General features: G+C 37.1%; 1 protein-coding gene across 1 annotated transcript in view; it reads right to left on the bottom strand.

The window, feature by feature from the left end:
- The window catches only part of CYP46A1 (cytochrome P450 family 46 subfamily A member 1), a 57,118-nt gene that overhangs the window by 29,608 nt on the left and 2,804 nt on the right, over positions 1–24,706 (bottom strand). Inside the window, exons 3-5 of the mRNA XM_074230890.1 lie at positions 15,790–15,871; positions 12,228–12,301; positions 8,453–8,539 (exon numbers count right to left, since the gene is read on the bottom strand). Of these exons, the coding sequence (XP_074086991.1) occupies positions 8,453–8,539; positions 12,228–12,301; positions 15,790–15,871 (243 nt within the window). The remainder of the gene's footprint in view (positions 1–8,452; positions 8,540–12,227; positions 12,302–15,789; positions 15,872–24,706) is intronic.

Here is a 24,706-nt window from a genome sequence, read left to right as displayed (position 1 = left end):
GGGCAAGAATTATTGGACAGATTTCTTGGAAAACTGGAAAGTAGTTTGGCAGAAATCAGGAATAGATCAATATTCACATTGAATATCAAGAGAAGGATAAAATAGGCATATGATTTAGGCATAACAATAGCAAATTATGGGAGCATGGAAAATTTTAACTGTCAGATCTGTGGCTAGGGGAAGAGTTTATGATCAAACAATAGTCAGGATCATGGGACATAAAATGAATCATTTCTGATTATACAAAAATAAAAAGGGTTGACATAAATAAAATATGTTTAGCCAAGATTAGAAGGAAAATAGGAAATTGGTGGGGGTGGGAATTTTGCAGCAAATTTATCTGAAAGACCTCATTTCTTAAACACAAAGTGAACTGAGTCGAATTTGTAAGAATACAAGTTATTCCCCAACTGATAAATGGTCAAAGGATATGAATAGGTAGTTTTCAGAATAGAACAAAGTTATCTAGTCATATAATCACATAAAAATATGTCAAATCAGTATTGATTTGAGAAATATAATTTAAAATAACTGATTAAAATAATACCATGTACTTATCAGATTGACTAACATAAAAGAAAAGGAAATGACAAATGCTAGTGTGGAAGTGGAAAAATTGGGGCACTAATGCATTGTTAATGGAGTTATGAAATGATCCAACCATTCTGGATTTTGTCAGCTTCTGTTGCCTTCTTTACTTCCTAAAATAGACCAATGCTATAAAACTTTGACCCACCAATTCCACTACCAGTTCTGTATTCCAAAAGAGATTTTTTTAGAAAAAGGAAAAAGGACCTATGATTTCTCTCTCATAACATCCAATTTGGATCAAGGTGCAACATGGAAACAAAGTAAAGACTGACAGATTGCTTTCCGTGGGGGGGGGGGTAAGATTGGGGGGAAATTGTAAATCTAAAATAATATCTTTAATAAAAATAAATTTTAAAAAAAGGAAAAGGACCTATATGTGCAAAAAAAATTATAGTAGCTCTTTTATGATGGCAAAAAAATAGAAATTGGGGAGTTGTTCATCAATTGGAGAATGATTGAACAAGTTGCAATATTAATATATTGTGAGGGCATACTACTGTGCTATAAGAAATGACAAGCAAGATGGTTTCAGAAAAACTTGGGAAGATATGAATTAATGTAAAGTGAAGTGAGCAGAATCAGAAGACAATACAATGATCAACTGTGAAAGACTTAGCTACTCCAATTAATACAATGATCCAAGGCAATTTCAAAGGACAAATGCTATCCACCTCCAAACAGGATTGATGGAGTCTAAATGCAGAGTGAAACCTATTTTTTTCACTTCATTTTATTTGCTTTTTTGTGCAACATGGCTAATATGGAAATGTCTTTATATGATTTCACATATATAATTGATATCATATTTCATGCCTTCATAATGGGTGGGGGAGGACAGAGTGGAGGAGAATTTGGAACTCAAAAAAAAGTTGGAAATATGACTCTAGAAGGACAGTTATCTGCCATAAGGAAGGTTATCCGTCAGGTCAACTGAGAAGAAATGTGGAAAACAATTGTTCTATGAATTGGTGTTTTAGGGGAAAATAGTCTGCAAATGTCTATTTAATAAATTTTTTAAAAAATGAATCATCCTAAAATATTTCATTATTCATGTCACTTTCATGCTGAAAACATTTAAATGTCTCCTCTACTTGTAGAATAATCAATTGTTTAGTTGGCTCTCAAAGTCCTCCAGATTTTTGCCCAGTCAAACTAAACTCAACAAAAAGCCTCTACTCCAACCAGGCTGGTCTCAATATCCTCTAGAAATACCCACTCCTGCACCTTTTCCCATAGAATTTGCCCTTTGAGGGTGTAATCATTACTACTCTAAGTTTCTCTGAAGCAGAACATTGCTCCTTTTCCCCCCTAACCTTTACTGTTTTTCTACTCCTTAAATGGCACCTGCTCCCCATCCTTCCATTCAGTCTCCTTTTCCTCTTTCTCCAAAATTCCTGTTTCTAATGAGGTTATCCCATTTCCAGAAAAGATCCCAAATCCAGATCCTGTTGAGATATTTCTTTTTAAAGTGGTAAATAGAACATGCCTCAGACCATTCCAACTACAGATGGAGAAGGATGGGTTACATCTGCTATTAAGCTTTATACTGTCCTACAATATAAATTCAAGCCATGGGAACAGAAGTGAATTGCAGACTTTAAAAAAAGATTTCCCTGACCCCCAACAAGATCCACTAGCTTGAATGATCAATTTAAAGTTACTCTGCAATCCTATCACCCTAGGATCTCAGAAATTTTCCAGTTAATCATAACTTTAGTTGGAAAGGATGAAGTCAAGAATTGGGTCAGAAAAACAAAAATACAAACCATTTTTGAGGAGTTTAAGGAAACAGTTTGGGTAGCTTATGCAGATTAGCATAGGCCATATATAAATGCAAAAACTTTGAGAGATGCTTTAACAGAAGCTATCCCACTTACTTTTTCCCTGACCAGTGGATTTTTCAAAAATCAAAAATGTTATGCAAAGACAAAATGAGACAGTATTTCTAGCTTTTTGATTGTTTAGCAGAGGCAAATTCTGTTTTAAAGCAAGATCAGGAAGGAGGAGGATAGACTCAAGTTTCTCTCTTACTTTGTTAACAATTAACAAATGGTTGAATATCTCTGTCACAAAAAAATTAAAACTGTCCAGTCAGAATGGCAAAGCATCCCCAGTTCATAGATGCTCTGCTAGAACAGACCTCAGCAGCTCAGGTAGAGGAAAACCTCCAGGAGAAAAGAAAGTTGAGAACAAAGAAAGATAAGGTGTATACAATGCAGGTCAAGCAGCTAAGACTTACCATCCAAAATACAGCTGCTACCACAAGCCAGTTTGAGAAAAAAGTAATGAATTTGTCATTATTGCAAGGAACAAGGTCATTGGAAGAAACAGTGCAAAATTTTGGATAGCAAGAAAGAAAGAAAGAAAAAGTTCTTCTACATAGCTTTTATGAAGTTTTAAAACTTTCCTCTGGGCGGCTAGGTGGCGCAGTGGATAGAGCACCGGCCCTGGAGTCAGGAGTACCTGAGTTCAAATTTGACCTCAGACACTTAATAATTACCTAGCTATGTGGCCTGGAGCAAGCCACTTAACCCCATTGCCTTGCAAACATTAAAAAAAAATGCTGAACCACAGTCATGGGCACCTGAGTATTGGACAAAATAGCCACAGAGAGCAAGTTGCCATTGTGAAGTTCAAACTATCACTTACAGCATAGTCATCCCCTTAGCAGTTGTGAGAGCCTCTGTCAGCTGTGTATAGGACTAGTCGGAGTTAAGACCTAGGCCAAAAGCTGAGATGCAAACTCTGCCCAGATTCACAGGAGTAAAAGCTACCAGGGAGAGTCAAGGCTGGTGCAGTATTTAAGGACTAAACTACCTGGAAAGGTAGAATAAATTTCTTTGTTCTTCAATTGATATAGAATGCTGATCTCTCTTAAAAGGGGTACCAGAGAAATAAATACCCTCTAAACCCTTTTCCTCATGTTCCTGGAAATGATGAGTGTGGTCAGTAAAATTGGCAAGAGGCCATTGGACTGAGCACTTCACAGAATAGCTTTTAACAAGCATCCTTCTCATTTTCCTTTCTTTAAATAAAAAAAAATGTGTCTAGCAATAGTGTCTCTGTATTCTTATTTGGCCAACTTTCCTCTTCAGTCTTCCTTTTCAAATTAGATCTTTTTCTTTTCCAAAAACTCATGGTTTAGTGCCACAAATTTTCCTGAAAATCATGTTGTTGTTAGAGGAGGAAAATCGCTATTTTTCTCTTCCTACCTTTTTTTTTAAGTTCTGATCTGATTGACTGACAGAGTTTTGTTTACTGGTTGACTATTTAAAATTTTAATATACATATTAGATACCTAAAGAAAATTATTATTGGTTCTTAAATTATTTTCTGACTGGTCTTAATTATCATTATTAAAGTAATAATAATAATCATAATAATGATAATGATAATAATAATGTTTTAAAGCAGAGGTCTATGTATTGCTTCTGTCAGCATCTCTTCTCTAGTCTCCATGGCCTGGAGAACTGAGAAGAAATCACTGGACTTTTCTTGATATTTAGGAGGGCTAGGTCAGAGCCCTTAAAATCTCAATACAGTCTTTATTCTTTTGAGAATTGTCTATATAAATATGATATAATGTGTGTACATGTATATGTAAAATAATTTTTTAAAAATAAGTAATGTAAACTTTCTGGGAAAATGGAACCCAGATTTGAAATTATTCATGTCAGAGATAGACTGAATACTAGCATCATGAAATAGTACTGGTTTGGTGAGTTCTCACTTAATATCTAAGGGTTTGATTTCAGAATAAAGAATGGAAACTGAAAATTCTATTCTGATATTAACTGTGTTTCAGTTAGAAACTGCAGAAAGGAAAGTTTTTGTTTTGTAGGGGGGAAAAATGAGAGGAATATATGCATCAGGAGTTAAGGCCTCCAGATTTGGTTTGATTTACCTTACAAAAACCTAAAAAATAATTATTTGACTTTGGATGATAAGAATAAAACCCTGACTGAAAAACACTTTGGTTACAAAAATTATCATAGATAACACAACAAATTCCCCTAAGAATATCACAGAATAATGTGGAAGGATACAAAAGATGGACAATGGAAAGGACAACCTGGGGTCAAAGGTATGCTTTTGTTTTGTCCCCAGATGGAGAAATTGTCTGGATGCCAGAAAGGAACATCAGACCGTGCAGACCAGATGGATCAAATAATACAGAAAATGAATAACTTATACTTCAGAAATCGAAAGAGAATGCATAAGAGGAGAAGGAAGGACAGACCACGCAAGATGAAAGCACAACATGGACTTAAAGGATAATTTGTGATGTTTACATTAATCATGAACAATTTGGGGACCGCAAAAGGAACTGAATATTGGACTTCTATTCAAAACCATACTATGAGAGAAAAATATGACTGAAGTTGTTTTGATAAGGGGAAGCTGCAAATTATTTGGGATAAAACAAAGTTACTGTTGGAAATATCAAAGAAGAGATACTGAGAAGTTAGGTATATTTTTTTCTGACTTAAATAGTATGACACCTATATGTTTTTGCAAAAAGTGTACTGTTGAACCATATATTGAATTAAGTAAAACTAATCATTCAACTCATCCAAAATATTTGTAGCCTGGAAGCATTTAGGACCTTAGAAATGCTAGGAGTTCTATTTGTAGGAAGTACTGAAGGTAGAAAAAGATTTCCTACAGAACCTCCTTGTTTAAATTTACATGCTTGGGATTTTAAACATGAACGTTTTCCACCCTGAGTTGCTTGTCAAAAGCCAGATTATTTCCTGTGCAAGCTTGAGAAATATCATAGTTTTATCTTATATGCTACTTTTGTGGTCTTCTACTATAAAGAATTGTCGATGACTGCTAGTTGTCCTGCTAGCATCCCCACCTGAGTGTATGCATGTTTTTTTTTTTCTCTCCTGAGCTGAATTAATACCCCTGGTGGACAGGGGAACTCAACATTCAGATAGGCCTTTGACTTTGACAATACCCAGACAACTGGAAACTTGGGAGGGAACTTGTGTTTCTAGGCAGGAGATAAAAGACCATGATTTCATGTGTCACATGTGTCCGTTTCTATTTTGGACACCAGTTCTTAAGGACATTTCAATAAAAGAATCCTCTTTGTTTCACTAATGGTAGTTCTGAGTTTTTTTAAGGTGCTTATTTCTTACAATATCTAACATATTTCTGTCATTTTATTCTAACCCTAAATTATTGTTACAATACCTTTCTCTGCATCCCCACTATTTAGCAGAACCTGGCTTAACAAATGTTTGTTGATTGGCTTTCTTTGAAATCCAACTCAAACTTTTCTTCCCCTGAAAATTCATCCCTGACCAGATCAATCAACTTTACCAAAAACTTGCTTCTCTGAGTTCCTACTGCCCCAGTATCTCTACCTCTTACTGAGTCTTTATCCAGTTCTGTCCTCTAATTCTGCATATACTTAAGTGCAAGGCATCATGTGTTGATCATACAAAGACAACCTATATTCTCTGTTTCAAGATCCTTATCTTCTACAAGATATAGTATGTATATAAACAGTTTTTGCTTTATTAAAGAGGACCTTTTAGCAGACCTCTACTGTAAAAGGAGCAATGGGAATTTGGAATGAGGGGAAGGGAGAATAGGAGGGAGGCATGGAGGCAGGAAAGGGACCACTCACCTATGAAGGGAGGGGGCCAACACATAGTTCAAGGTCATGTGGACATCAAGGATAGAGAAGTGAGAACAGGACCACAATGAGCAGGTGGGCAGCCAGCCACTTGCAGGGCTGGTCAAAACTGAGGGGTGGGGGTGGGGGGTGGGAAAGGAACTAGACTGCAGCAGGTGGATAGAACAAGGCACAGGGAAATGGAGGGGTAGGTGTCCAAGGCAAATAAGGGATCTTGTCTCTTCAAGCTCTGTTTTTGCTTTCCCTTTGAGGTTTTTTATTTTGTTTTGTTTTTAGGGTTTTTTCCCTTGGGATAGGTGGGGAGAAGATGTCAGGGAGCCCTAAGTCAAAGGGTGAGAGTAGAAAGAGTTTAATATAATAAAGATAACATGTTTTTGGGAATGTGAATAGAATTCTATATATAATGTAGAATTTATCTGTTCTTATGAGTAACTGGGAAATTTCTGGAGGAAAAGGTGCTCTAACAATTAGTAGGAATGGGGACTGGAGGGCAGGGAACATGAAAGGTTTTGCCTAACAAGAAATGTTAGCAAAGATCCAAAAATGGAAATTTCCAGAGCAGCTAGTTTGGCTTATCAGTCCTGTTTGCCTGCAAGGTGTCCTGGCCAATTGTCCACTGGCCCAACTCATGGTTTCAAGACACACCAACAAAAAAAGTATTGAATAAAAGGCCTGGAGTTAATGGGTGAATGAAATTATGAAAAATTTTTTGGCAGCTGTGCAGAGAATGGAATAAAAAGGAGATAATAAAGACTTGGAGACCAAATAGGAGTCTAATGTAATATATCACACCAAAGGGCTTGAATTAGAGGAGTGGTGGTATGAGTGAATATGAGGAATATTATGGAGACAGAATTAAATATTGGAGATCAGGGAGAGAAGGAAGAGTGAAGGGCAATATAGTGGTATCTCATCAGAAATTGCAAACTTTGGAGTAAAGACATATTTGGAAGCAAAGAGAAGATAATAACTTCCATTTTGATTTACTGAGTTTGACCAAAGAGGGACTGGAATTCTAGGGGAGAGAGAGAGAGAGAGAGAGAGAGAGAGAGAGAGAGAGAGAGAGAGGTTTGACCTATGTATTCAGATTTCAAGGTCATCTGCAATGAAATGATAACTGAACCTGTGGCTCCAAAAACACCAAAAAAAGGATATGAAGCTAGAATATAGTCCAAGACAGAGTAATGTGGAACAGCCATTTTGGGGGGGGGGGGTGAAAGACACTAATAGGAAGTCCATCATTAGTTATCTTTGTTCCATCTCCTCAAAGAAACTGTATCTCTTAGTTTTCTCCATACCATCCATTACATAGTAGACACTCAGAATCATAGAATCTCAGAGCCAATAGGGACCTTGGCAAAAAACACAATCCAACCCCTATTTGTCAGGGAAGGAAACAGAACCTAAAGCAGGGGAAATTATATTCCCAGGATCAAACCATTAGTGTCAGACATGGCAATCAAAATCAGGTCTTGTGCTCTTTCTACCATGCCATTCTGGCTCCCAAATAAATGTTATTAATTTAATAGCCCTACTCCCACCCCACCCCTGACCAACAGGGGGATTAGTTTACCTCAAGAGAGAAATGAAATACACATACAGGTGGGGATACTAGAAGGACAACTAGCAGAGCCATTTATTGGCAGTATCAGACATTTCTTTATAGCAGAAAAATCACAAAATTAGCATATAAGATAAAACAATGATGTTTTCAAACTAGCACAGGAAATAACCTAGCAGGATGTAATCCAGGTCAAGAAGTTAAGGTACAAGGTTATCACAGAAATGAGGTCATGGATGATGCAGTTATGTTATCACAGCAGAATTACATGGAGAGCCTTCAGCTCAAGGGTAGCCTAAGCCTAGGCTTTTACTCATAAACTGACCTTTCACCCAGACTTACCTGAGTAGCCCTCAACATTAATTAAAAGAAAAACTTGCTTGTCTTTACCTGACCTGATGCATTTCTCACAATCCCATTCATCCTCTCTGCTTCCTACCCAGCATATCAATTATTCTCTACAATAGGAAATTGTTATATCTCCACAACTGCCACAAGCAAAGAAAAGAGATCATTTTAGGGCAAATTAGAAACATGTAGTTATCACAATTCCAGCTACTCTGATCTCATACTTCTGTGGCCTCAATACACATACACACACATTCACACACATATGTAATTTACTATACCACCTTCTACTATCCACTCACCTCTGGTGAAAAACTAGATCCAAAATTCTCCGCTGCTTGTGCCAAAGTTCATGGTTCATTTCTGACACCAAACCTCTCCCCAAAAATCTTAGAAACACAAAACACCAGGAAAAAGAAATATTATAGACCATAATAGATCATATAGATCATATTCAGAACATATAGGTCACAATTGCACAGGACACCTTGCAGGCAAACAGGACTGATAAGACAAATTAGCTGCTCTGGAAGTTTCCATTTTTGGATCTTTGCTAACATTTCTTGTTAGGTAAAACCTTTCATGTTCCCTGCCCCCCCCCCCAGTCCCCATTCCTACTAATTGTTAGAGCTCTTTTTCCTTCAGAAATTTCCCAGTTACTCATAAGAACAGAAAATTCTATTCCTCTCACTGCCCACATATAATTAAATGGGAAATTTCACTGACTTTATTGGTACAATCTCCAATGTATAGAATTCTATTCACATTCCCACAATATATAATCTTGATGAGCTGCTATGGTCCAAACCCTCTTCTACACCTCCCTTCCCCCCAAAAAATAATCCCCTAGTGGCCAATTTATAAATATCAGGTCTGTCCTCAGACAACAGATATATGTCCCACAACTGGGTCCAAATTCAAAGCCTTTCTGGATTTGCAAGAGCTGACAGAACTTGGCTTTATTGGAAAAGGCTTAGAGAGGTCAATTCTATCCCCAAAGAAGTATTGGAGGAGTATGTCACTGGATGTCTACTGTTATTATTCATTCATGTCCAATATAACTGGGCTTTTCTTGGCAAAAAATACTAGAATGGTTTGCCATTTCCTTCTCCAGCTCATTTTAAAGGTGAGGAAACTGAGACAAAAATAGGAATTAAATGTCTGGCCCAAGGTCACACATATAGTAAGGGTCTGAGACTGGATTTGATTTCAGAAAGATGAGTGTTCCTGATTTCAGGTATCCATTGTGCCACTATCTACATTATAATGATAATAACAACAAAAAGATGTTCACATTTCCATGGTGTGTCTAACTTGTGGCAGGTTGGCAACAGCCCTTGGAACCTATTCATGCGACAGTGGCAGTGCAGCCCTGAAGCAGCCCAGACCCAAGACACATTTGTTGCATTTTTTGGTGGTATGGGTATTGAATTCTGTATGCAACTATGACCCATAATGTGAGCTAAATAGGTTCAACACCACTGTGAGCAGCATACAAAAATGTTGGCAATCACACTGTGAAATAGGTTGTACAAATATTATTCATCTTTTACAGATGAGGAGACTAAGATACAGTTAACAGAAACATGGGTAGAAAAGTTTATGCCCAAGACTTCAGTCAGGAAGTATTCAAGTCCAGTTCTCTTCCTACCATACCACACTGTTTCTCCTCTCTCTCTCTCTCTCTCTCTCTCTCAAGTTTCATAACTTTCCAGGTCTAAACATTAAGAATGGGGCAGTTAGATGGCACAGATGACCCTAGAGTCAGGAGGACTTGAGTTCAAATCTGGCATCAAACATTTAATAATTACCTAGCTGTGTGACCTTAGTCAAGTCACTTAACCCCATTGCCTTGCAAAAACTAAAAATTCAGCAAAACAACAATAAATTCTGCTCATACAAATGATGTGCTGGGTGTAGTGTATATTCATATTAATCTCTGATACCTCTAGTCCCTCAAAAGGAGGAATGATGTTCCCAGCAATTATATGAAGGAACTCCAAATTCTAAAATTACCAAAGAAAATTAAATTGTGCTCATTATATTATCCTTTCCAAGACAGTGAAGAAGAGCACAGGACAATTTTAGGAAGTTTTTTAACAAGTATTGGAAAAAAAGCTATCCATTCATCAAGCATTACACTCATAACACTTGTATAAATTTACAGATTGCTTCTGCATTACCTTATTTGATCATTTCAAGTATTATTATTATTATTATTTCCCTTTTACAAAAGAAAATGTACAACTTCTTATAAAACATCTCAAACTAGATGTCCCCTAGGTATCTTAAACTCCAACAAAGCCCAAAACAGAATAATTAGCTTTCCATTAAATTCTGCTGACTCTTTCTAACTTCTTTATTCCTAGTGATTGCACCACCAAAATTCAGTCATTCAGACAAAAAATTCTGGAATTACCTTGGCCTCTTTCCTCTCACTGCCCACATATAATTAAATGGGAAATTTCATTGACTTTATTGGTACAATCTCCATAGGGTGTTCCAAAAGTCTTAGTACAACTTCAAGCATTAATTGATTAAATAGTTTTAATAGCTTAAAGCTACATCAAGACATTTAGGATACCCTGTAGATATAGTAAATCTTTAAACAGACATTTGCCCAGTCATCTATTTATTCCTACTGTCACCACTCTAGTTCAAGTCCTCATTATGTCTCACCTGGGATAATAAAACAATCTCTTAACTGATCACCCTGCCTTCCTTGTCCACTGTTTAATCCATTTTGCATTTACTATCAATTAATTTTCTTAAGGCACAAATTTGATCATGCTATTACTCTTCTTAAGATTCTTAAGTGGCACCCAACTATTTCTCAGAAAAAAAGGGAGAACCATTTAAGTTGGACTTTAAGGTATTCTACCATCAAGCCTTGAGATACTTTTCCAGCCTCATTATACCTTCCAAAGGGGGTGACTAAATGATCCTCGGTTTCACTGACAGAATCTAGGTAGTGCAGTGGACAGAGCACAAGACCAAGAATCGGGAAATCCTGAGTTCAAATCCTACCTCAGACACACTTAACAACTATGTGAGTTTTTATAAGTCCCTTAATCTCTATCTACCTCAGTTTTCTCATCTGTAATAGGGAGATAATAAAAGTATTCTGGATCCCAAGGCTATTGTGAAGATCAAAGTAAATAATACTTGTAGTACTTTGCAAACATTTAAAGCATTATTTAAATACTAGAGATAATTATTTCTAATTTCTCAAAGCATACCCTATATCTAGAATGGCAGCGTTGTTTTTAGGTTTTTGCAAGACAACTGGGGTTAAGTGGCTTGCCCAAGGCCACACAGCTAGGTAATTATTAAGTGTTCAAGGCTGGATTTGAACCCAGGTACTCCTGACTCCAGGGCCAGTGCTTTATCCACTACACCACCTAGCCGCCCCTAGAATGGCAGCTTCTATCCAACATTCATTCTTAAGTCCATCTTGCTGTAATGAATTTATTTTCCTAGATTTAGAGTTAGGATTCACCCGGGTTCAAATTTGCCTCTTCAATTTAACAGTTGTAGAGTCAAGAGAAAGTCATTTAACTGCTCTGAACCTGTTTCCTTATCTATAAATGGGGATGTTAACACACCTGCAGTTATCTACCTTACAGGGTTTTTCAAAAGATCAAATGAGATCATGTGTATATTATATTTTATAAAACTTAAAGCACTATAAATGTCAGCTAGTATCAGTGTTGGTATTATGAGTCTTTTTCTTCAAGACTCATTTTTGATACCATCTTTCATAAATCCTTCCCAAATTCCCCCAACTAAAAGGAATTATTTCCTTCTTCAGTCTGTTAAACTACTCAATCTCTCTTTGACATTTTAATCTAAATTTAACTTGTAGAATAGTCTATTTTGGTTTAAATTTTTCAAAAGCAGGGGGTTGTTTTCTTGTTCAGTGATGTATCTTCTGAACCCAGTAGACATAAAAGCTTCTGTATTTAATTGTGTACTTAATTGAATTCATTGGATCTTAGGAATGAGTACCCTGGGAATGACTGAATCCATTAGTCTTTTCTACTCATCTCCAAAATATTTTGTTATAATATCTTTTACCTTTCGCCAAACAAATTCTGTATGTTAGAGTAGATTAGAGGATCCTTTTTGTACTGGGAAGACATCAGGAATACCTAAAGAGTAAATTAAGATTAGTTTTTCTTTTATTAGTATTATACATCTTCATATCTCTTGTTCTTCCTCTAAAGATACTAAGAGAAAGATAACTAAAGGACAATCCACTTGCTACACTGATATCCACACAATATCAAGAGAAAATATTAATTACCTTGGATAACTGCTTCTTAATAGATTTAAGGGTCCTGGACTAGAATCACATGGGATAATCAGGCAAGAAGAAGCTATGATCTGCATCCTTGAAAAGATTAGCCATGGAGATAAGACCATAGATCCAAATTGGAACACTAATAGCTCATGTTTTGTAGTACTGTTTAAAAAATTTTATAAAGCAGCAATTATGTGGGCAACTAGGTGGTACAGTGCTGGGCCTTTAGTCAGGAGGAACTGAGTTCAAATGTGACCTTAGACACTTACTAAGCTATGTGATCTTGGGTGAGTCGCTTGTTTGCCAGTTTGCTCAAATGTTAAATGTTACAATGTTAAATGTTAAAAAAAAATTTAAATATTGACATTTAATGTTAAATGTTAAACATTTTTAATGTTAAATGTTATTCTTTCATAATCTCATACTATCATACTGTTTTATTCTTCATATACATTGTCTCCAGGTACTCACCTCTGTGATCAAATGTGAAATGTTAAAAAAATGAGCTAGAAAAGAAAATAGCAAACCCTCCATTATCAAGAAAACCTCAGACAGGGTTATGAAGAGTCCTGAGAGAGAAACCCAACAACAGTTACATGAAACAATGATTATATATCCATGAAGTCTTATTTGAAGTCTGTGGTACAATTTGGAAGTGATTCTGGGTTCTTATAAAGCAGTTTTGTACCAAACAGTGAAAAAATGCCAAGAACAAGGGTAGTTTATAATTTAGTGAAGGACAAATTTAAGCATTTTTAAAGGCCTCCCTACCTTTGACCAATATTATAAAATGTTCCATTAAATGTGAAAACAGTTCAAGCAAATAGGATACCCATCACTAAGGCCCAGAGACAAGAGATAAGAGTATCATGTGGCTAGTTTAGTTGGGCTAAGTAGTTCTGAAAAATGAGTAAAATTTGATGTCAAGAAAGAATAGTGGAGCCATTTAAAGAGTTTTAATGCCAGAATACTTAATCCTGGAAGCTATAGGCAATCAGTAGAGTTTATTGAGCCTAGGACTTTGGTAACTATATAGAAGCTGTATTAGACTGAGAGAGTTGGGGTAGGAAGACAAAAAGGGGCCTCTGTAATAATACAGGAGTGTACTATTGCACATTGTAATAATACAGAATGAGGGCCCTAAACCTAAAGTAGTTGGCTATGTGAGTGAGAATAAGGGGATGTGAATGACAGATGCCAAATAACAGAATTTGGTACCTGATTGAAAATGTGAAGGGAAAGAGAGTGATGAGCTAGGAAGGATAATGAGGTAGCAAACCTGGCTGACTGGGAAAATGGTGGTGTCTTCATCAAAAAATAGGAAAGTTTAGAAGAGGGATAGTTTTGAGAAGGAAGTTAATGAGCAATATTTGGGGCATGTTGAATTTAAAATGCCTCTGAGATATTCTATCTGAAATGCCCAAAAGGTAATTGGTGATACAGAACTGAATCTTCAGAGAGAGATTACACTAGCTATACAGATCTGGAAATTGTCTACTTAGAGATGATAATTAAACAATAGAAGCTCATGAGGTCCCCAAATAAGAAAAGAGGGAGAGAAAAGAGAGAAGGTCTAGGACAGAACCTTGAGGGACACTCAAAAATAACTAGGAGTGACATGTATGATGATCCAGTGAAGGAGATTTGGTAAGAATGGGTCAGACAGTGAGGAGATCCAGGACAGTATCAGGAAAACCCAGGAGGAAAGCCTGGACAGCATCATCAAATGATGCAGAAATTTCAAAGGGGGATGAGAATTGAGAAAACACCATTAGATTTGATAATTCAAAGATCTTTAGTTTCTTTGAAGAGAGCAGTTTCAAACTGAATGATGAATTCAGAAGGCAGACTTCAGAGAGTTTATAATAGAGTGAGAGAAGAGGAAGTGAAAGCACTGGGTTTAGACAGATTTTTTTCAAAGAATTTAGCTAAGGGAAGAACAGATACAGGACAAGAACTAACAAGGATGGAGGGACAAAGGGAGTGATTTTTAAGGATGGAATAGACATGGACATGTTTGTAAGGAACAAGGAGATTTTAAAGATTGAAAAAAATGTAGGGTTGATAGGACAATCTGCTAGAGAAAATGAGGATAAATATAGAGGGATTAACTTTGGCAAAGAAAAGAACAATTAATATATTGATGAGAAGAAACTTGGAATAGGGGGAAAGGTGTTGAATTTAGAGTCAGAGGGCATGACTTGCATTTGTAAAATGAGTGGTTTAGGTTAGATGGCCTTTGAGGTCCCTTCCATGAGCTTCCGAACCTGTCTTCCAAAACTCTATTTCTTCGAGCCAGTTTTTTTTTTTTTTGCAAGGCAAATGGGATTAAGGGGCTTGCCAAAGGCCACACAGCTAGGTAATTATTAAGTGTCTGAGACCACATTTGAACTCAAATCCTCTTGACTCCAGGGCCCAAAACTATTTCTTAAACCACATTGCCTCTCATCATCAATCTAGATCTCCCAACTGAAGTTAGAAGACTACTTTTTGTGTGTATTGTAAAGGATATGCCAGTTTTATTCAGAGAAAAGACTAAATGATCTCTAACTCTAGGACTTTATAATTCTATAGTGTTCTTATTTAAATACTTTTTAATTCAAAGAAATTCAAATGATGCGGTTTTTTTTTTCCTTTAAAAGTATGAGTTTTTGTTAGGGGGTTTTTGGTTCCTGATCATAAATTGATGTGTATTAATCTTAAAGTCTGAATCAGTGTTCAGAAGAGATATAATTTGCTGTTGTTGTTCAGTTGTTTCAGTCGTGTTTGACTATTTGTGACCCCAACTGGGATTTTCTTGGCAAAGACACTGGAGTGGTTTGGCATTTTCTTCTCCAGCTCATTTTCTAGATGAAGAAACTGAAGCAAACAAGGTTAAATGACTTGCCTGCAGTCTCACTGTTAATAAGTATCTGAGACTGGATTGAATTAAGGCCTTTCTAACTCCAGGAATGGCACTCTATCTACTGAGTCACCTAGATGACCCTAAAAGTCAGGTCCAACTCTTCATGACCCCAAAGGTTGTATTGGCAAAAATACTGGAGTGGTTTGTCCATTTCTTCTTCTACTCATTTCACAGAGGAAGAAACTGAGTCAAACAGGGTAAAGTAATTTTCCCAGGGTCATATAATTAGTAAGTCTCTGAGACCAGGTTTGAATTCAGGAAAATGAGTCTTTGTCTCACACACACACACACACACACACACACACACACACGGGGAGGGGAGGTGTCAAAAAACTGGCAAGGCTGAGATTTGAATTTAGGTCTTCTGACTCAAAATCTAGTGCCCCATTTATTACTACCTAATTGTCAGAGGATGGATTCAATGTAAATACCTTGACTAATTCTGGACTTGTAATAATCAGTGAGATACGGTGAAACACATTTATACGTACAATTGGTCCATATTCTTTGGCCCTGTGGAGTAAAAGGAGAGAGTAAAAGGTTATATGCAAAATAGAATTCACACCCTGTGAAATAGTTGAGCAGATGCCTTGTCAAAATATTTTACAGAAACAGAAAGAAAAGAAACTCCTGCAGTTTAGTTTCTAAACATTACATTTCCTTTGATATTATAATACTAGCAGATCTCATAATTAATCGTCATTTAATGTTTTGACAAATCCTTATTAACTCCAGAACCTTATTCAAAAGTCTTTTTTCTAATACATTATTATGCCCTGGGATGTTTTTCTGAAATTAGGAAGACCAATCTGCCTGAGTTCAAATTTGACCTCTGACATTTTATAGCTGTGTGATCCTGGACAAGTCACTTAACTTTGTTTGCCTCATTTTTCTCATCTAAAAAAGGAGCTGGAAAAGGAAATGTCGAACTTCTCTGATATCTTTGCAAGAAAACCCCAAATGGGATCACAAAGCATCAGACATAACTGAAAACTACCTCACACCAACATATAATCTAGCAAGAAGCAATTACATATAAACCTATAAACCTAGTCCCAGAAACACAAATACAAAATGAAACAATTCCTAAGTCTACAAGGAGCTTATATCCTATAGAGGAGATAACACAGCTATATGTATATGTATAAAATATGTACAAGGTAAATGGAGAGAAGATAAGGCTGGAACAGGAGTGAGAGAATCAGGAAAGGCCTTCATGGACCTTGTGGTGATTCAGCTGAGTCTTGCAGAAGCTAGGGGTTCTAGGAGGCAGAGGATGGAAAAACATACATTCTAGCCAGGGCTCTTACCAAGCTGGAGAGGTTTCAAAATACAGACTGAGGGGCACAAGAGAGCATGTCTAAGAACCAAACTCAGTGGAGAGAGGCTCAACAACAGAACTCTGGCTACCAGGTGATGAATTTTTTGGCTATGGCAACTCAGGATGTTCATTAAGAAATAGAAGCTACAATCTGTTTCAGAGATTATCCAAGAAAGCGTAAGTCCTTTACAATATCACATTAATTGATGTCTAATGTATTTGAAAGAAATGTTTTTAAAGTTTGTGACAAATCTTGTGTCAAAATCCCATTTAAAATATCTCAGTAGGTAAAACAATTTTGAAGTCTAAAGTAATGAAATTAGAGTTGATTTAAAGGTAGAAGAGATCTTCATAATCCACTAATCCAGTCTGTTAACAGCCTGCAGGGCACCTGGGTCCCTGGGAACACTGGCTTCTAGCAGCAGAAGCAGTTTCCTGACCTGCCAACCCAAGGAACACCAAGCACAACTTGAAAGATCAGCAGGTGAAACCTTGGTCAGAGTGAGTGGGGAGCCAATGTGGCCCTCAGCGCAGCCACAGCCCTCAGTGTAGCTCAGATCCCAGGAAACAGAAGCAGGTTCACAGAGCCACCTGGCATGGAGCCACCTGGCAGCTGCTTCCAGAGCACTCAGCCCACAGAAGGTAAGGGGTGGGGGGAGATTGTCGAGGTCTCTCCTCTGTCCCTGGGACAGGACTCTGGTGCTTTGTCCAAATTTCAGACCCTGGACACAGTCTGGGCCCCCATACTACCATAGACAGGGACTCTCCTCACAGTTTCAGGACAGAGGGGTATGCTTGGGGTCATCCATAGATCAAAGCACAGTCCAGGAGAGAAGTCAAAGCCTTTCATAAGATCTTGAAGGAACTGAAGTCCTTGCAGGGGTGTATCAATAACAATCAAAAGCTCAGGAAGCACCCCCAAACCAGGCTGGGGAAATAAATAAACAGAAAAAAAGGAACCTGACCATAGATAATTACTTTGATCCCATGAAGGATCAGAACACAAACTCATAAGATGACAAAGTCCAAGCTTCTGCATCTAAAGCCTCCAAGAAAAATAGGAGTTGGGCTCAGGCTATGGCAGAGCTCAGAGAAGATTTTGAAAATCAAATAAGGGAGGTAGAGGAAAAATTAGAAAGAGAAATGAGAGAGATTCAGGAAAATAATGAAAACCAAGTCAGCAGCTTGGTCAAGGAGATCCAAATGGAAAAAACAATCCAAAAAGTTGATGAGGAGAATACCTTAAAAAGCAGAATTGGTCAGATGGCAAAGGAGATAAGAAAGCTCTCTGAAGAAAACAATTCCTTCAAATGTAAAATGGAGCTAAAGGAAGCTGATGACTTTGTGAGGAATCAAGAAATAATAAAACAATACCAAAAGAATGAAAAACTAGAAAAAACTTGAAATATCCTCATTGTAAAAACAACCAACCCAGAAAACATTTCCAGGAGAAAACATTTAAAAATTATTGGGCTACTTGAAAATCATGATCAGGGAAAGAGAATTGACTTCATTTTAAAAGCATTGCTATAGGACAATTGCCCTGAATTCAGCCATCTCCACCTGAAAGGGATCCAAAACCAAAAAACCCCCAGGAATATTATAGCCAAACTCCAGAACTCTCAAGTCAAAGAGAAAATATTAAAAGCAGCTAGAACAAAACAATTCAAATATTCTGGAACTACAACCAGAATTACACAAGACTTAGCAACATCCACAATAAGGGCTTGTAGGGCTTGGAATATAATATTCTAGAAGGCAAAAGAGCTTGGAATGCAACCAAGAATCATCTCCCCAGCAAAACTGAACATCCTCTTCCAGATGGAAATTCAATGAAATAGGGGAATTTCAAATGTTCCTATTGAAGCTGAACAGAAAGTTTGATTTCCAAGTACAGGACTCAGGTGAAGCATAGAGAGGATGAATGAGAAGTGTAAATTATGAGGGATTTAATGATAATGAATGGGAAAGAAGATACTGGTAACCCATATGAACCATCTCATCTAATAGAGCAGTTAGAAGGAACATATTTAGAGAAGGCACAGGAGGAAACTGAATTTGAAGGTATAATATATTGTAAAGATGGAGTCGATGGGTAAAAAGAGAATATACTGGGAGAAAGAGAAAGGAGAGGTAGAATGGGCTACAATATTTCATGTAAAAGAGTCAAGAAATAGCTTTTGCAATTTGTATGAAAGCATGAAAGGGGGAAAGTGAGTAGGAATGAGGGAGTCTTCATTCTCATTGGAAATGGCTCAGAGAGGAAACAACACATACTTGATAGGGTATAGAAATCTAGAGGAAAAGGGGGGAGGGGAGGGGGGATATAGGTGATAGAGGAGAGGGTAGATCACGGAAGAGGATAGTCAGACGCTACACTTTTTTTTTTTACTTTTTGAAAGGTGGTAGAATTGAGTGGTAGGACCAAGGGACTGGGTGGGTGCTGGGTCTCTGGGGTGGGATGTGGGCTGGCTTGGGGTCTCCTGGCCCCAGTGCTCTGTCTGCTGTGCCACTCAGTTGCCCCATAACACACTTTTGAAGAGGGAGGGAGTAAAAGGAGAGAGAAAATACAATAAATGATAATGGGGAGAAATGGATGGAGGGAATTACAATCAGCAACAGCAACTGTGAAGAAATATAGAAGTAACTTCTCTGAAGGACTTATGATTAAGAATGAGATCTACCCCAGAAACAGAATGATGGTATCAGAACACAGACTGAAGCACATTTTTTTCCTCTTTCTTTCACTTTATTTCTCATGAGGTTTTTTATTTTTGTAGGGGAGAGGCGGGATTATGTTTAGTCTTACAACAAGACTATTTTAGTAATGTGTAAATTTAAAAAATGTAAATTAAAATGTAAAAAAGCTTCAAAAAATCATCTAATCAAACCACTTTGTTTTATAGCTAATGAAATTGAGGTCCAATGATGTTAGGTAATACCTTAGTAACTGGTAGAGTCGGGACCTGAAGTCAGGTCCTGGGACTCCAAATACAACCTTCTTTCCTCTGTTACAGAGTACTTCACAATCGTATTCTTTCTACTGCATCCCTCCAGGGAGGACTTCTGTGCAGGTGGTACTATACAGAACAACACTAGTCTGTCAATTACTATACTCAGTATTTTACCGTTCCAATGCAAGACCCCCCCCATATAAGACAAATTCAGTGAATGTTAACCTCTTCGCTATACATATAGCACATTTTATGACAGAAGTCTTTAAGAGTTAAATCAGATGACCATCAATAAAGTTTGTAACCTTTGTCTTTGCAATCTTTCACCATCTCTGTGGGAAGGAGTCTCTCAGAATTCAGTTAAAAACATGAAGATTTTGTGCCCATGTTTATATTTTACTTTATTTTCTCAATTATATATAAAAAAATTTAAACATTTCCCTTTTTAAATTTTGAATTCCAAATTCTGTCTATTCCTATTTCCCTCCCATTTCCTCTCATCTTGAGAAGGCAAACAATTTGATACAAATCATAAATGTGAAGTCATGGAAAACACATGGAAATGTGTTTATCTTCATATGAAAAAAATCCAATCTAGCTTGGCTTAAATACTCTCTTCCTTCTTTACTCCCTTAACAAATTATAATGCTCAAAAATCCCTAAAAATGGATCCCTAAATTGAAGTGTTAGTTAACACCTTGTTTGCTTCCCCACCCATCATTACCCTTGGTGAAAATTAAAGGGAAAAATTTAGACTTAAGGTTACGGAAAAACTTCCTAACAGTTAAAGCTACACCAAGGTTTCTTGGTGACTTTATGAGAAAATGGTCTCTTTCCCACTGGAGTTTGGCAAACAATACTAAAAAGGGAAGAAGGAGAATTGGCAGGGTATTGTTGCAATCATTTCAATCATGTCTGACTGTTTATGATTCCATTTTGGGTTTTCTTGGCATTTCTTACTCCAATTTATGTTACAGATGAAGAACAATATTCTTAGTCAATAAGGTTGAATTAGTTTGCCTTTGAGGTTCCTTCTAAGATTGAGATATCATAATTCTATTTAAAGGTAAATATAAAAAAATTGAAAAAATCTATAGAAGCAATTTGATACAGTAAGGATAGTGACATACAAAGTCATAGAGGAGTCTGGGTCTCCAACATTTATCCTGGAAAAGATCTAAAAAGAGCACCAGATCAAACAATGATCAAGAAATACAAAGAGAAACAATAGTAAATTCTATCATCTAGGGGCGGCTAGGTGGCACAGTGAATAGAGCACCAGCCCTGGAGTCAGGAGTACCTGAGTTCAAATCCAGGCTCAGATACTTAATAATTACCTAGCTGTGTGGCCTTGGGCAAGCCACTTAACCCCATTGCCTTGCAAAAATCTAAAAAAATAATTCTATCATCTATAAAAAATGTTTATCTTTCATTTTAGAAGAAGACTTTGACATCAGGGAGGCGATGCCATGACAAGCACATGAATTTGGATGTGAGAGGGTGCTATGCTAAGTTACCATTCTCACCTTCTCCTCCAGAGTCATCTGGGTCCAATGGCCAGATATGAATCAGGATGACTGGATGCAAGGCAATTAGGATTAAGTGACTTGTCCAAGATCACACATCTAGTAGGTGGTAAGTGGTTGAAGCTGGATTTGAACTCCTATCCTCAAGGTTAGTGCTCTATCCACTGTACCACCTAGCTGCCCTATCATCCATACTAGACTATACAAAAAGATAAAGAGAAACTGTCAGCACTGGGAAAGGGGCCACCAGTGAAGCCAGCACATGATCATGAATAGGCAGAAAGTCTACTGATGCTTAGAAAAGGTTTAGTATTGGAGCGATTAGGTGGAGCAGTGGATAAAGCATGGGCCCTGGAGTCAGGAGTACCTGGGTTCAAATCCGGTCTCAGACACTTAATAATTACCTAGCTGTGTAGCCTTGGGCAAGCCACTTAACTCCATTTGCCTTGCAAAAAGACCCCTCAAAAACAAACAAACAAACAAAAAAAAGGTTTAGTATTGTTTCAGAGGGAACTGGGGGTGGGGAAGAGGAAGAAAGGACAGATACAGTTGAAGTTCAGGGTGGACAGAGGTCTAAAGTCCACAGCTCTCTGCCATTGCATATGGAACTAAGAAAATATTAGTATTTTGATAGGGAAGTCCCAAAGAGGTCAAAAGTTCACACAGCCCTCTGCTTCGGAAGCCCCAGAGGGACATCACTCTGCCAGAGCTCTGAACACAAACACATCAGGAATGGTAAAATCCAGTAATGGGAGCCTAGAAAATTGAGGTCAGGAACAAAGATGTCCTGACTGCCTCATTCAAAATTGCAGGAGGGAGGTAGATTCTGGTCCTGGGACCAAGCCCCAAATTAGGAACTGATACTAGAGATATGAGTGAACTGAAGGGATTGGGCACAATGAAGAAATCTTTTGTGTAAAGAAGCCCTTAAAAGACAATGAGAAGAGAATAATTACAAAATGTAGAAACAGAACATTGAGAGAAAAAATGTCTTGACTATAAGAATACTTGGAAGAAATGAAATGAGACAAAACTACAAAAGAGAAAATTGTTAGAAGAAAAAATATAGAACAAAAATTGGAAAACTTTACATAAATGGACTCCCTAAAAATTAAAATGTAGCAAACAAAATTCAAAGAACCAGAATACTACCAGAAATAGAATAAGCTAAGAAGATTATAAAAATGCTTATGAGTTCCTTGAGAGCCAGGATTATCTTTGGTATTTCTGTTTAGAGTAGACTCATAATAAATGTTTATTGACTTACTGACTAAAAGTAGAAGAAAATATATGATCAAATATGTTATATGAAGCAGACAGAGCTTAACTGACTTGTCCAGGGTCACACAGCTAATAAGTGTTTGATGTCAGGTAAAAAGTCAGGTCTTTCCCGACTTTATCCCAGCACTCTATCCACTGTACCACCTAGCTGCTCATGAAATGAAAACTCTCAAGAATGACATGGTCAGAATCCAAAGCTTCCAGTTTAAAGGAAAAAAAATATTGCAAGCAGTCAAAAAATTTTCAAAAGTCCAAGTACTAAGGTATCACAGGCAGGATCACACAGGACTTGACAGCAAATACTATAAGGACAGAAAAACAGTATACAATATTATTTTTCAGTCATGTCTGACTCTTCATAATCCCATCTGGGGTTTTCTTGGCAAAGGCAAGCAGAGGATGAGTGACTTGACCAGAGTCACACAGTTAGTAAGTTTGAGGCTACATTTGAAGTCAGGTTTTCATGACTACAGGTCTCGTGCTCTGTCCACTGTTTGAGCCTCTTCCCATTTGGGGTTTTCTTGGCAAAGATACTGAACTGATCTACTGCTTCCTTCTCCAGCTCATTTTACAGAAGAGGAAGGAACTGAGGTAATAAATAGGGTTAACTGATTTGTTCAGTTGATACTGGATTCGAACTCCTAATCTCAAGGTTAGTGCTCTATCCACAATCCTTTGACACAATTTTACAGATTTAGCCTTATATTGTGTCAAATAAGTACGTGTGAAGCTAAATTTGAATACATGAAGAGAAACCTTCCTGACTTCAGGCCTAATAGTCTATCCATTGTACCACCTAGCTCCCTCATGAAAGATAATTGTCAGGGACTAAATGAGGATGAAGTGCTTTTAAAGAGATAAATGTCTCTTCAAAATTTCAAAAGTCTTCAAAGGTCACAAAAAAAGTAAAATAAGAAAAATAGAAGACCTGGGGTGGTGTGGTTCTATTTTAATGATCTAACGTGAGAAAATAAAAGTTAAGGGAAAAGATTTACACTAAGGAAGAAATGAAGAAGGGGGAAGGAATTAGGATTATTCATAAATGAGGCATTTGAGAAGAAACATAAAAGAGGGAATGGAAGAAACCAACATCTCTTATTCCAACATTTATATGAACCAGATGAAAAATAATGGAACACACACACACACAAAGAGTTTGTAGAAATGTATTAAAACTCAACAGCAAAACAAGAAGATGGTATAAAGAAAATAGAAGATAAGAAAATAGCCTTGAGCAAGACAAGCCTCAGGTGGCAGATTATAAAGAAAAAGTTAAAGTTATAAGCAGTGCTCAGCATCTGGATGAGGTGACAGGAAGAAGAGAAGAAAAACAGAATGGTGAATTGATTGGGGAAGAAGGTATGAATGAAAGTGCAAACAGTCCTAGAAAAAGGAGCCTGGTATTCTGAGTCATCAGAAAGGAGCCTAGTCTCAATGAACACCAAAAGATGATTAGGAGTGGAAAAGTAAAAGGTTTAAGATGAATGCAAGTTTTTTTTAAAACTATGGAACAGACATTCCCTAGATCACAGTAGAAGGGGCAGGTAGATTTGAAGTTTAGACGTAAGGGAGTTAAGAAGACGGAACAGTACAAGATGAGCATTAGTGACTGCTAGGGTTCAGAATCATTGCAAAGAGGGGAATTTGATAAGGATGGAAGTATTATAACCACTGAGGAAGAAGTCTAGGCATTAATGACTAGAAAGAGGTTTGCTGAGGGAGGTAAGTGATTAAGGCTATTCAAGGTTGTCCCTCAAAGCCCAACATCAAAACAAGTGGTGATGTTGACTCTTGTGAAGCCCAGGAGGTCATATTCACAGCAAGCAAGTACAGCCTGAAAAATATAGTCAGAAGGCAGGAGTTTGATATTTGAGTTGGATCTGATCAGAGGAATACCAGAGCAATGGAGAAAGCCCTGAGGTGAAGACAAATGTTAAGAGGAAGGTGGGAGTCTGGCAAAAAATTTTTTCTGGTTTATTTACAATGAGAATGTTACTGTAGATGGATTCAATTAAATAAAGAACTTGCCTTAAGAATACCAACAGTTAAATGAATGTTTATACTGTTCTTGATGTGACCATCAATAATGACATCAATATTGATATGATGATCAATACCTACAGAAGTAATTTTGCATTTTTATATTTTGTGGATATTCTTTGGTCTCCAAATATATCATCTTGTGACCAACCTACTGATGATGATCTCCATAAGCTGATTTGGATAGAAGAAAGAGATTATTGTCAGTCCTTCATATAAAGATTTT

The sequence above is a fragment of the Macrotis lagotis genome, chromosome 1, assembly GCF_037893015.1.
Source record: "Macrotis lagotis isolate mMagLag1 chromosome 1, bilby.v1.9.chrom.fasta, whole genome shotgun sequence".
Lineage (NCBI taxonomy): Eukaryota > Metazoa > Chordata > Mammalia > Peramelemorphia > Peramelidae > Macrotis > Macrotis lagotis.
This window is presented reverse-complemented; position numbering and strand designations above follow the sequence as displayed.